Genomic DNA, 14,477 nt, shown 5'->3' on the forward strand with positions numbered 1-14,477 from the left:
GCCACTCTATTGATGGGCTTTTATGAATGCCGTAAACTGAAAGCCAAATTCTAAGGATCGTTTTCCCTGAATCGGAGCACATGTTGGACACACTTCACAACCGTGATTTACAGGAGGCTGTAAATTTTGTCGCCAGCAGGGAATGCATAAAACTTGTCCTACATATCCATTATAAGAGGCTGTTAAAGGCTAGTGTGAGTACAGTCAAATTCATTCAAACTCACGAGGTTGTAAACCACTTTGAAATCTCGTAAGCAAACAGGCGGACGCTTACGAGTTTTTCAAATTATTATGCTCTCGTATGAATAGGTGGCGACTTCCTAGAATGGCCCAGTAGCATCTGGCGATTGCTGGGGCCAAGCAATACCAAATCCCAATCGGGTGACTAAATTTCCCAGCCTACTGCTCGCCACTTGCTGTGCTACCGTCCACTGCGGCACCCCGTTGATGTGACACCTTCGTCGTCCTTGAACTGCCGCTGCGTCTTCCGAGTCCTAGGCAGGGTCCGGTGGGACCAACGACGACGTTTGTTTGCCTTGCAAATTTAGCATACAGGAGTTAAATTTGTTTATGCGTGCGTGTTTGTACCTAATTTTCACTTGTCCTTCTCCTTGACCTGGCCCAGATGGATGAGCGATCCGTCATATGCGATTGTTCAATATTTGTGGGATCGCCAGTCTGTTTGTTGTGCCTTCCGTTTGGTCACTGGCTACTGACGTTTTTTAACATTGTGTCGAATTTCAGAGTTCCTCCGCATCTGTTGACAGTTTTCTAACGGAGTTTTGATGGATCAGTTAGCGGAACCTCATTGTACGGCAGGACCCAAGTGGGTGAATTTAAACACTAAAGTTCCAGGAACGATTGGTAAAGATTGCGAGAAGTCCTTAAGAGACACTTTCGTCGAGATGGATAGGAAACCGTTTTATTTGCATGAAAAAAATTCGTTTTAAAAGTCTTGTGGTCGCAGAAAGCCTCATAAAGCCAACTTTAAGCAGTGCAAGAAAGACATCCCCAGACGACTTTGATGGATCCGACAGTCAGGGAAGGTTTAGCGTGTTTCGCTTAAATGAAGTACCAAAAAGTCAATTTATTTGCAATTAAATTGTGAAACCGAACTGCATGGAACCCAGCCTTGGCATTTGCATTGTCCAGCAACAGTTGAAAGCCAAAAGAGATACTCCGCTCGCTCGCACTCTAGCTGCGTCCCTTTCCCAGTTGCAAGTGCGTGGCAGCGGCATGAGCTTTGATCTTGCCCGTTCACACGCATGGCCTTTCCACTCCATCCCCATGCCGCGCCCCACTCATCGCCGCCGCCCATAAGCATCACACTTGCGCACTAGGGCGCTCCAACGTGGGCCAACTCGGGACTGCGACTGGGCTATATGTCATTGTAACATAAAAGTTCAATTTTAATTGCCGCGCTTGACGTGCTCAAGGTATTTGGCCTGGCATTTTTACGATCACTTTGGCAAATGTGCGCTTCAAAGCCATTTCAGCCAGCAGCCCGCCGAACTCGAGGCTTGAAGCGCACGGATCTCAAACCGACTTTTGTCGGCCACTTTGTCCAGTCACTGGAGGCTTCGCAGACTTGGCAGACATGCTCATCCTCATCCTCATCTGTCCTCGGAAACTCTGTGTCAAGTCGTAAAAAAACATCAGCATCAGCGTCAGCCCAAGTTGTCGTGGTCGCTGTCGAGCATGGATTTTACATATGTTCATTTGTTTATATGACTGAGCTTTGGGGCCGGCTCAGATTGCCACTCAACTTAAGCGATTGCAAATCCGTAACTCATTTCACTTATTTTGTGTGTTTGTTCGTTAACTGCTCACGCAAAATTCAAAGTGCCCTCACCGATTCATAGTATTTCCCTCTGAAAATATTTTCCCACACTATGGCTAGAATAGCAAGAATACCCAATCTATTGGTAAATGTATTTTGATTGTGCGGCTTAATTTCATCCGGTGCATTCTGCCTATTTTTTGCATTAAATACATAAATTAAAATCTCGCCCGAAGGGAAAACCTCCAGCGGCATTTGCTACAAGCAAACTGCTGACACATGAATCCTCCTCTCTACTATCCGGACTGGGATCTTCTGGCCCTGCCCCAATCCCAACGCTGCGCGGAAACTGCAGACTGCGTGTCGTCTCCCACATTGAGGGCGAGCTCTTGGCAGGGAGCAATTTGTTTGCGGCAATGTCCATTCCGCTTAGCGTCCAAAGGCTGAGGGCGTTCTTCGGCGAGCAGTTCGTTATAATTTATTTAATGGCTCGCTGACCCCGACGGAGTCCCCGCACCAGCTGTTGAGTAATTTGCTAAACATGCAACTGCCAATCGACGGCGCAGGACTGGGCAGGTTTTCGTAAATTTATGGGCCGAGAGTATAGTATTGTCTGGGTGTTTATCGCTTAGCATTGGCACTAAAGCTGACTTATAGGCTGCCGAATGTGTTTTTAAACAGTGCATGGTAAATCAAAGATCTGTAGCTTCGACCGCCGACTGTCAATTTCCGGCGAAAATCGCATGAAGTCCTGGAAGATAACTAAATTACCGCAAACTCAACGACCACAGGCGTCATAATTGCGGTGTGTCTGACGGGGAGCTGCGTGGGCGAACCTGTGACTATGACGCTCAAGGACGTGAGCAAGCAAGGACACCTGCGCATACTAACAAACCATTAACACCCGAACCGCAAACTGCCATGCTGCTGGTGGTGCATCAACTAACGCGACTACCTGTTAACGGCGGTAGGTCCTGCTCGTACACGGGGATCTTCCACTTTTTGTCGCATGATTAGGGGCCATTACAAATCGTAAGTGTTACGCTCCGTCTCTGTCCACCGGGCGACTCTGCGTCTGGACTTGGCCAGACCGAAACTGCCGGTGGTCGCTGCGACATGGCTTTGTCCGGTCCTAGTTTTGTTTCCTGGCTTACGGACTTGTCCAGCCGAATAGACTTGTCAAACTGTGCCAATGATCGATTTGACACGCCAACTCAGTCGACTTCTGGCTGCCTATATCCTGCGCTGGCGTCGCCAATCGCTTTAGCAGCGCTTTCTGCCCTAAACGGACAAACAGTGATGCGAGTTTCTACCGGCAATCCGGAAGATACGCATATCTCCATAGGGTTGCAGGCGTCGCCGTAATAGCCAGAAAAGGTGTTGCCAAATTATGCTAATAAAATTAGTCTTTCAAATGTTACATAGAGATACGACTATTTTGTGGGTTTTATATGAGCGAGAAAATTACCATAAAGCCATAATAATGATAATGAAGATGAAGATACCTAATGTGTTAATCGACCTTATGACGCTTATTGCGAATTGATTTGGGCGCCTACTAAAAGCAGTAAACTACATATTTCCAACATTTTAAAACTGAATAGAGTTTTAATAGAGAATTTAAAGAGGCAATAGTATGGCTTTAACGAAAATAAGCACATTTATTATTTGACGAATATCTTTTTAAAGAAAAGGGGCTCTTACAGAAATACTTTTCTAATATAAAAGCAACATTTATCACGATTTCGAACAATATAACCGTTGGCTTATCTGGACGGCGGCATCTGCAAAACCTGTTCAATAAAGCCTTGGCTTCCAGGAACTTAACATCAATTAAATGCGAAAATGGCGCAACAAATCGAAATCTAATTAAATCAACGGAAGATAACATGCAGCTCAATTCTCCACACTCCCCGAAAAGAAAACTTCCGCACAAAGCCGCTGCAATTCGACCTGGAAAGCTTGGCACGGGACATTACACTCGGCTTAACGGGAATTGAACTTGATGCCACAATTATGGTCTCGGAGATTTGGACGCAGCTATCCCCCTTTGACATGTGCCGACTGTCGAATCGATTCAGCTGCAAATAATTGAAAATCACGCAGGCCAATTGTCACTTTCGGAAAAATCAACAAAATTGAAATTGTATCAAATCGATTTTGAGATGCAACTGGAACTGAAGACTCCAAACGAAATACAAGAAATGCGTTTTTAATTAAAGGTAGAACTGTAAGCACGAATCGTAGTATTCAGTGCAGCTCTGTAAGCCTCTGGAGAATTATTTATATTTCATTCTCACATAGAACTGAAGACGTTAAAATCGAAAATTGGTGGCTGGCTCAGCGCATAACTAAAATGCATTTCAAATGCATTTATATTTTCTATGGTAAATAAATCAAGGCGGGAAAGCAGTGGCATGGAAAAGAGAAATTCTTGCCTTTCTTGATTATTTATGTTTTCTGGATGCAGCTCATAAGTATAGCTCAGCTCGTCATCTGTGTCATCGTCAAAGGATTGATTGCGTGTTGTGATTATTTGGTGTACAATCTTGGGGGATTTCTTTCTTGTGGTATCTTGGGCATGCCTCTATGCTTATATTTCAATGTCAAATTAGTTATAAACGTGGAGTGATAAAAAATGAATTAGTTTTCCACCCGGACACGCAGCTACGGCTGAAGAGACCTGGAATTGATTTGGATCGAAAATGCATTTGTTCCGAAACGGTCTCCCACCACAAGAATTGGTAGATCATGACGGCCGATTTGTATCAGACAGATAAGTATAATCATTGACAACACACCTCTCGCGGCTATGCAGGTGTTAAACGAATTTTATGGCTTGACGCCATACACGTTCAAATGGACGTAAAGAAACTTCGTCAAAGAATCCTTATAAGAGGACGAACGGAGTGATAATCAGGGATCGAGCTGAAATTAACAGCAATGCGATAACCAGGGGCGCTTTGCCGTGGCAATTAAGGTGGATTCTATCTTCATCTCTATCATCTTTTCTTTCGCTGCATTCTTGGGTTTCAAAGAATCCGTACATTTCAGCGACTGTGACCGAATTTCAAACGCATTATTTACGATGAAACGCCGACGCGGGCTGTTAAAATTCACACATTGATGGTGGTGGTCCAGCTCAGCCGTTTGGGTGTCCTCCCCTAACTCAGCTCACTCCACTCCACTACTCTGTTCACACTTTCGCCGACAAAGCGCCGCAAACGGAGCCGCGCGGACCGAAAGGGAAACCACAGATCATGCACATAATGGCATTCTTTGTGCCGCCAACCGAAGTCAAGCGGTCCTTGGGTCCTGGGTCTAAGACATCCTTTGCCGTGTCATCCCGGAGGTGCGTGTGTCCGCCCGCACATCCCTTCTGATTGGCTGCCACATCCTTCGGGCAATCTCCGCAATTAGTCGTTTGTCTTCTCGAGTCCACCAAATGGCACTCCGCTTGTGGGCAGGTCTCCGATCACACATTATTAATTCGTTTTTAACCGTTCCGAAGGAGTGATATATTTGTACATATTACTCTTCTCACCTTGCCATCCAACTGCCCGAGCTGTTCTTCCGATCCTCCTCCAAGTAGCCCCCTTAATTAATCATCTCCCGGTTCTGGTTGTTCGGGATTTCAGTTTGGAGTCAGTTGGAGGCTTTGTGCGCCAAGCCGCCCCTTTGCGGTAACATTTGGTGTGTAAACAGATGTGGCTGAGTTTTAATTTAGTTTATTTATTCCACCGCTTCGCGCTTTTTGTTTCTGTGCCAGATGTTGTTGTTGCCTGAGGTGACTGTGTGTTAAGCTGACTTTTGTGTGTTAGTGGTTATTTTTCAGACGTATTTATTGAACGCGCTTAGAAAATCATTAGCCCAGTATTTTGAAGAGCTCTTCATTATACACTAGTAAAAGGCGTTTATGAAAAAGTGTGCAGTTCTTTTGTAGCAGTATTAATACGGGAAAGCTTTATTGGAGTTGCCTGTCACAGGCCTCCGCTTGAGAAATGAAATTGAATTCCCAAGCATTTTAAAGCCATCACTCAAGTCAATTCCTTCGCTTGCAGTCAGAACTTCGCCCCCCGGTTCACAAATGAGTTTTCCAACTTGGGCTAAGCCCCGCAATGCACAGTTCCACTCCCAGGCGAATACATTGCCTTTGGGCAATGTTGAGCAATGGCTTAGAGAAATGTTTCAAGAAACCAATAAAAATGCCGCAGTCAAGGGGTGAAAAGAATTTTCTTATTTGGCGTCGGTTCTGCGTTTGTATCTACCACATAAGTTCTTATTTACAAAATTTAGTCCTGGTCAACGGAGACGGAACGGAGCTGAAACAGAGGCCGAACACTTGCCATTTGAATGCTCAATAGATTTAGATTCATCATTCGCACTGACGTACAATCCATATCGGAATCTGCATCTAAGGCAGTGTCGGCATCGCACAGTAGCAGTTTCAGTTGTCAAATGATTTGAGCGATTGCCTTGCGGCGGAGCCACACAGAGCGTAACGGCCAGCCAAACAATAGACCAACAATTATTGCCAAATAGCACATACTCACCGTCGCACCCACGCCAAAAGTATCTCACAGATACATTATTTGTCGCTGGACGAGTATCTCGACAATCGCCTGCTCCAAAACCAGGGGCCACAAACTTTTTCTGCATTGTTCGCGTACACAGCCTTGCCTTGGATATGATGCCGCATAATTTCAATGCTCGCGCACGCGGCGTATACGCAACATGGTCAAAACGCCTTTGATATAGACCGCCAGCTCATATGCTTAGTTCAAAAATTAACCGAAAGTCATGCACTCGGAAATGGAGTTTACATTTCCTCTTCCTTTTTATCTGTGCGAAAATGTTTTACCCAGCTTCCCACTCAGCCACACACATTAAAGGCCGTTCCCATTCTCTTTTTGTCTTTATGTATATAAATTTAAGAGTTGTTTTGCAGATGGGGCTCTTCTAATTAGCTTTTGCACACAGTGCCTGTTAAGTAGAGTCAGTAATTGAATCACAACTTCGGAATAAGCCTTTAATGAAGCGTTTCACCGAGTTAAGCCATTAGAGTCTAAATATGACTGTCTTTAAATTGGAATTCCAATTGAAAACAACTATATAATCAATCGCGTTCACTTGTTTGAAAAGTGAAATCCTGCCACAGACTTTGCCAGACACGCGTATCTCAGCCCCACGCCTTTCTCCATTTACCCAAGGCCATTGGTTTGGCGAGGGCGGCTTTCAGACAAAATAAAATGCAAGTTAAATGCGTTTTATAGACCGTCTGTTGAGGTCTTAGAAATCTTTTGCATCCTTTATTTATTTGCCGATTCATTCAAGGTTTTTCTACGGGAACTGTAATGGAAATTTATTTTCCATTATTTTGCATCGCAGCAAATATACAGTTTCAGCAAAACAGTTTGTATGTGGCGGCGCTGGAAATAGTGCTCACAATTTAATTAGGATATTCGCAATCAGCTTGCCAACAGGGCAGCTCACCCACCTAAAGCCTATGATTTTCGTCCCAAAGCATAACTTCAAATCAAGCGCATATTAAATAAACAATCATAATGGAGTACCACAGACTGAGCCCACTCGAAATTTTCTAAATCTCACATCCGTCAGGGAGGGATACTAAACCGAATTCAGTTCGGTTTAATGGAGGCGGAGCTAAAGAAATTACAGTCATGCCATGGAGTCTCTCTCGTTTCTGGTTCGACGGCACTGGTCTCGCTCTCACGGCCAGGCTGAGCAGCTGATCCGCTCTAACCACCGGTACCGATCGCAGCCTCTCGCTCTTGCATCGCCTGGCTGCCGGCCTGCAATTCCACCCTCGCCCGCACTGCTTCTTCACTGAACAAAACTAGTTTCTTGGCTCTGAGAATCTCACGGATTCGTTTTAGTCTTGCGGCTGACCGTTTCAAAATCAGTTTCGAGCTGTCAAGCAACCGAGCAGCATCATCATTCACTGCGCACTCGCAACAGCAGATACACACTCCGAGAATAATCTAGCATTTCTAACAGTCGGGCCTCGCGAAGATTAATCTGAAACGTAGAAGTAAAAGTGTTGACAAAACTCCGAATAACTCTCAAAAGGATTACCGCAAGGAAATGGCTGTTTCGGCTCTCAACATGACACCCTACTTTGCCGGATATCCCTTTCAAGGTAAGCACTGACAGATAGATAGCAGATCACAACGACCATTACCAATTACCACAATTACTGGTACAAAACGCCAGATTCAGACGCAGAAAAGTGCTGGCTCATCATTTGGGGCAGCGCTTTCGCCCGCTGTTTTCAAACGAGGGATCATTACCCGTTCGGCAGCATGATCAGCTTTTTGACTTATTGATTGTAATCGGCAACTAGCCCGGACAGGCCAGACCCAATGGCCATACTCAGACCCAGAGAAAAGTCAGCCGCTTCGAACCCCAGCTTAAGGTGCGGACTTTGCAGACTTTTTGGCGCGACCGTCTTGCCAGCTCATGTCTCGACTCATGCCACGGCGGCTTCGTGTCGCTGGGCTTTGATCTTGAATCGACTCAATGTCTGTGTTGGAGCTCGGGGTCTTGTGTATCACGTAGCTCAGTAACGTCAGCGCCCCAAACATCAGACCCTGCACAGGGACCGGGATTTCATTTCTCTTTGCGGCTGTTTTGGGGCCGCCTTTTCATATACACACACTTGTATTAGCCGGCGCAGCTGGGCATCTGCTGCTCTTATGGATTATTAGTTTGATTTGATTGCAAAAGCCGGCCCGAGATGCAGCTATGTGCGCAGCCTCGTCCCCTGGCGAGATTGGTATTTTTCCCCACCACCGCATACCATTCGTCTGCAAGAGGCTTACTATTTTCTCAAAAAGGCCTACGCAAATGACCAATTTGCGTTTTGTTATGTCTACAAATGGCTATGGTATCGTTTGTGCCAATCTTCAACAAAAGATCGTGCCAATTGATCCTGCGGCTTATCCTGATTAGTACAGTTCAGTTCGTAAGCAATTGAAGTGGTCAATGCCGTCTAACTAGATTACTTGCTTCCGCTCAATGGAGCAAGGAAAAAAGTTAATTAAAAGATCGTTCCGAAAACAAGACCACACAACTAACGTACTTAAGATATTGTAATAGGATCAGACTTCCATGGACGTACTTACGAACAAATGCTGACTTGCAAATGTACTCATGCCTGTTTCTTTCATTTTTCTAGGACAAGGTCGTGTCAACCAGTTGGGCGGCGTCTTCATCAACGGTCGTCCGTTGCCCAATCACATCCGTCGCCAAATCGTGGAGATGGCAGCCGCTGGGGTTCGTCCCTGTGTCATCTCCCGCCAGCTGCGCGTCTCTCATGGCTGCGTCTCAAAGATTCTTAACCGCTTCCAGGAGACTGGCTCCATTCGGCCCGGAGTGATCGGTGGCAGCAAGCCCCGAGTAGCCACGCCAGACATTGAGTCCAGAATCGAGGAACTTAAACAGTCGCAGCCCGGTATTTTTAGTTGGGAAATCCGCGCCAAGCTAATCGAAGCTGGAGTCTGCGACAAGCAAAATGCTCCGTCGGTGAGCTCTATTTCGCGTCTTCTGCGAGGATCCTCCGGATCGGGGACCTCCCACAGCATCGACGGCATCCTCGGCGGAGGCGCTGGTTCTGCGGGAAGCGAGGATGAGAGCGAGGACGATGCCGAGCCCAGTGTGCAGCTAAAAAGGAAGCAAAGGCGTTCCCGGACCACATTCTCCAACGACCAGATCGACGCCCTGGAGCGCATTTTCGCCCGTACACAGTACCCGGATGTCTACACCCGGGAGGAGTTAGCCCAGAGCACGGGATTGACCGAGGCCCGTGTCCAAGTTTGGTTCTCCAATCGCCGTGCCCGTCTGCGCAAGCAACTGAACACCCAGCAGGTGCCTAGCTTTGCCCCCACATCTACTTCCTATGGCGCAACTCCCACCACTAGTGCCGCCCCTGCTCCAAACATGGGCATGAGCCTGTACGGTTCACAGAACTGGCCATCATCCGGAGCCTATGAAAATCATGCTGCCTATGGTGGATCGATTGCATCCATGTCCCCCGCCAGCAGCACCTCGGGTACCAGCTCTGCCGCACACAGTCCCGTACAGACGCAAGCGCAGCAGCCAGGAAGTGGAAGCGAGTTTATGACCTCCACTTACGGCGTGGGATCGAGCAATGCTACCTACCCATCGGCTGCCTATTCCATGCCGCAGACTCCTGCAACATCCGCGGAGCAGCTGAGATCCCAGTTTGCATCAGCCGCCGCTTCGGGCTCTCACCACCCGTCCACGTGGGACAGCTACAACTTTGCGGGTTCCTTTTTCCCTCCCGCTGCTGCCGCAGGCAACCACATTAGCGGCTACCATCATCAGGTTGAGCAGAAGAGCTCAATGATGACCACTGCACCAACCTATCCATACTTTGGATTTTGAGACGATCTCTGCTTGTTCCTAATCTTTTGGATCGTTTGAAAACTTTAACAGTACTTTAACGTTGCTACTCGATTAAGACCTACATTTAACACCTCTAAGACTGTTTAAAAATATTTAAATTAGTATTTTAATACAAATGTTAGTTTTAGGTTAAGGAGCGATTATCAAAATAATAAAAGTAAACATTTAAATAAAAACCAACGATTAGTTTTATTTGTGAGAACTAAAATATACCTATATAATTTAAAAATCAAGAAAAATTTGAGCATTGCGTTTCTGTATACCCAGAAAAAAATACAAGTACGAATAGCTTTATTAGCTCGTTAAACATAATGATATCTCTCTAATTCAATTCTTTACCTTTTCAATGTTTATAAGTTCGTTTTTTCTACATAATCCTTAAACGTTGAGTTTAATTTGTAAAATGTAGTTGTACGGTGAATTCAATTAATTCTGAATGGATGTTATATCCAATCATATAAATTCGCACAATATACTCAAGCCGCTTACACTCCATTAAATTAATAATATTTCTAGACCACACACACATTACCAGTTTTTGTCATGTTCCTGTGGCAACCTAACAGGTTAACAAGACCATCCGAGTAATCCCTCAAAATAGTTTAGAAACGTTTCTTTAAATTGTCAAAGTGTACATTAACAACCATCGTCTTCAAATCTCTGTATCTGGATGAAGACCGGGATCTGGATGAGGGCGCTCTTTAGGTATATTCAAACAAAAACTGGCTCATGATCTGACCATTAAACAATTAGAGACAAAAACGGCAAACACGTACTGCGGATTTGATAATACAAAAATAATTAAGGATTGGTGAATGGTTTGGGACACACCACACACATCGCAGCAAAATAGAGTAATTGACAAGGTAGATGCGCAAAGTATGAGCAGTGGAATCGGGCGACCACCAACGTCACTGAATCGTGACTTTCAAGATGCCGCCAAATGTGGGCCTGTCCGAAGATGATAGGACCCGAAAAGGCAGCCAAGTGCACACAGAAATGAACAAAGCCATTGACAATATGACAGCGAGGGAGGGCAGGACTCATACTTATATCAGGCTTCTCCCCATGCACTAGTTACGGACGATCGGGATCTTGGGTGGTGTTGCTGGTAGGTACAGCTGTAGTTAGGACGGACCTCGACGATCGGTGTCTTTCTTCAGGACCTTTCCGCTGCTCCCAATTATGTGTGCTCAGCGGGCGTCGCACTTACCACCTAGAATGAAAACGTTCCCTGGCGGTCAGAGTGCCCAAATGAAAACATCAATTAGCTCCTATAGTCGAACATCGCCAGTTCGAGGATCTGGAAGTAGGATCGTCCTACGATGAGAACAGGTTCGGACTTTTACAAGGGCGATAATGTGTGTCAACTGTGACAATCATAATTGATCGCACATTTCGTCCTGGGGACGTCTTTCCTGCCTGTTTCCACTTTGTCGATCCCACTCCATACAGTAGCCTGCGTCTTCGTTTGTTCTGCCCCGTCTCCTATTCTGGGCTAGATTCTGGGCCCACCAACATGGCTATTTTTATACAAATTTAATTTGTGTGGCCAGCCGAGAGCTAAGATACAATTGACCAGACTGTTGAAAGGTACTCCCGACAGAAAAAAAGACCAATGATTTATGCGTTTTCGATACAGAAGAGCAGTTACTTTCAGACTTCCTGTGTGGCCAACATGACTAAAGGCGTACCTCCGGTAGCTGAATCCACTCCAATGATTGATGGTCAAAATCAGCTTCGCGAATGATATTGCACGGACTCAGTTTGACTCGCTTATCAGACAAGTTGGGTTGGCATCTTTATGGTCTGGGAGTTATATCTCATTACTAAATCATCATTAACCATCTCTAACCAAGGCTGTGATTGCCAAAATACTTGTACCCAATCGAAAATGCAACCGATAAATGCTTTCAGTGAGCAGCATTAAAAGCATCCACATCCCAAGTGATGACGTTTGGAAATTGTTCGCTTATTTTTCACACACAATTCCCAACCGCACGCCAAAAATTATTTATAGTTTATTCATTAAAAATTATTATCGTATTAAATGCCCAGGCAAGGAGCAACAACAACCATTTATGCTCATGTTCATGGGAGCGGTAAGCACCAAGCGTTGATAAAACATTAAAACCAATCTGATAAGAAACGCTTTAAATTCCGTTACGTAACGCAAATTTAGAGCGTGTCTGTGTGGATTCTGAGCGCCCTGTGGTATAAAGGGCTTCGAACAACATTTTGATGCGGTAAGTCCACCCCGAAAGGGTTTCCTCATGCAACCGAGCAATTACGAATGAATTTTTGATCGATTCGCTCCAAAAATTTGATAAGCCGTGTTTGAGTTGCGCGTGTGAGCTTTAAATCAACCCGCAATATTCTTGACTTTGCAGGTGGTGCGACATCGCTTATTTAAATAAGTCCATTGATGACAGGTTAATCATGATCAACAGTAGGATTGAAAACCTTGTTACCTCCTTTAAAAGAGTTCCTATTAGCTTTCTAGAATATCTTACAATGTCTTTATATACTACTAAAAGCCACTGCATCGCACTTTTTGAGCCAGGGGCGACGCTTAAGACTAGAATCCACCATCGATGACGTAGATGTAGAAGCGGCAGCCGCAACTAAATAACATTATAATTCAATAAGGAACCCGCAGACCGGGAGGAGCCTCGAAGATCGCCTAAGTAATGGCAATGCAGCTGCGAGTTGGTTTCGATACCGATGGCGAGTCGGGCCAATAGCACCATCGAGGAAGCAGCAGCAGCCAGGCTGTCTGCACCGTCTAGAGAGCAAATTGTTGTTATTGCCGCCGATGTTGGCCAGCAATTGCAGAAATCATCAGAGGGGCTTGCAACGTGTAATTTCCATCTCCGATGGCGGCAGTTGGAAGAAAGGTCGCAGCGGGGTGGGAACGGTGGAGCCGTCGGCTATCTTCTTTGAGGTCGGCAGTCGCCGTTTTAAGCAAGCGTAAAAATATGCTCAAACGTCAGTCGACGAATTTGAAAATGTGAATCGCAAAAATGTGATTACTATGGGGTATATTGATTATTTATTAAGGAAGGCTTTTGGATGATCATCGAAGGGCGATCAATAATCTGGTCCTGCTGCAATGGCTTGATCAGGTTGCACAAATTGAATGTTATTTTACAAAATGCGCGCACGTAGTTAGTATACGTGCCGTGTTCAATTGCAGAAGACGACTAAGTCCTGACCCAGGAGATGGGGGGATCGGGTGGAGTAGGGTAGAGAGGGCACAAGGCAGGCTTGGCATAGCGCGCGAAGATTCTTTGATCATTTTACGCTGATTTACCGGCACACACAGTCACTGACACCCGATGATCTTTAGCATATTTTACGCTCAACTTGTGATCAAACCGTAACTTTGGTGTCGTACCTGCTCGAGGAAGCGGCCACCAGGGCGGATGAGTCACGGAACTTTCGGCTGCAGCATTCATCTGGTAACTAGCCAGTCGACTCTGATATATTTGCATACTCGCATAGCTTGGGAAAGTTGCCGATGAAGTCGGATTAGTTTGTGAGCTGGAGACTAAGATGGAAATGTTTTGCGATACATCTTGCGGCTGGTGTGTGTATGTGCCATTTCTGTACATATTTTATTATTTTATCTTTATTACCATTGTTAATTTGAACGCTGGCAAAGTTATTTTCTGTTATTCTCTGACTAGCTCGGCTGTTTTCTTGCTTTGATCTTTCGCCGGCCCGCCAACTGGGATTTGTAATTGTAACTTTAGCCGTATTGTAGTCTTGTCGAGACTGACTTGAACACTTTCGAGTTGTTTCGCTTACAGTTTTCTTCACCTGCTTTTCCATTGGTAAATGGCGAGGCGAGCGTTTCTTATTATTCTAATTGTTGGTATTTTCTACTATTTGAGAAGGTGCTTGTATATGCAAAGCTCAATCTGTATCTTAAGCAAAGGTTAAAGTCTAGCAACAGCCAATTTATTTGCAAAATATTGTGTTTAATAAGGAACGACTTACTCACTGATTTAGGAAAAACACTGGGAAAAAGAAAACTCCCTGAATGTGTAGAAAAAGAAATTTCCACGGATGGCAGAGCTGCAACCCCCTCTTTTCACTGCATATGCAGTCTATACAAACAACCCAATCATTTAAATGAATTATATTTCGCGCCATTGAAAGTGATTCCCTTGGCAGGAAGAAAAGGGCGAATGAAAACAGTATGTGAAGGGATGTAGAAAACGCCATCGGAAAACTGAAAAAGCAT

The 14,477-nt window shown here is 45.2% G+C and overlaps 1 protein-coding gene across 1 annotated transcript; it reads left to right on the forward strand.

Annotated features, from left to right (window-relative positions):
• Window positions 1–7,714: 7,714 nt before the first annotated feature.
• LOC117137672 (protein gooseberry) lies at window positions 7,715–10,378 on the forward strand. Its single transcript, XM_033299231.1, has 2 exons — window positions 7,715–7,940; window positions 8,979–10,378. The coding sequence occupies exons 1-2, from the start codon at window positions 7,886–7,888 to the stop codon at window positions 10,205–10,207; spliced, it is 1,284 nt and encodes a 427-aa protein (XP_033155122.1). The 5' UTR covers window positions 7,715–7,885; the 3' UTR covers window positions 10,208–10,378.
• Window positions 10,379–14,477: the final 4,099 nt, after the last annotated feature.

The sequence above is a fragment of the Drosophila mauritiana genome, chromosome 2R, assembly GCF_004382145.1.
Source record: "Drosophila mauritiana strain mau12 chromosome 2R, ASM438214v1, whole genome shotgun sequence".
NCBI lineage: Eukaryota > Metazoa > Arthropoda > Insecta > Diptera > Drosophilidae > Drosophila > Drosophila mauritiana.

Bases quoted from the DNA above. Each gene is read 5' to 3' on its own strand.
- LOC117137672 (XM_033299231.1), top strand. From the start codon at position 7,886: ATGGCTGTTTCGGCTCTCAACATGACACCCTACTTTGCCGGATATCCC. The intron at 7,941-8,978 runs GTAAGCACTGAC...TCATTTTTCTAG, and splicing joins TGCCGGATATCCCTTTCAAG to GACAAGGTCGTGTCAACCAG.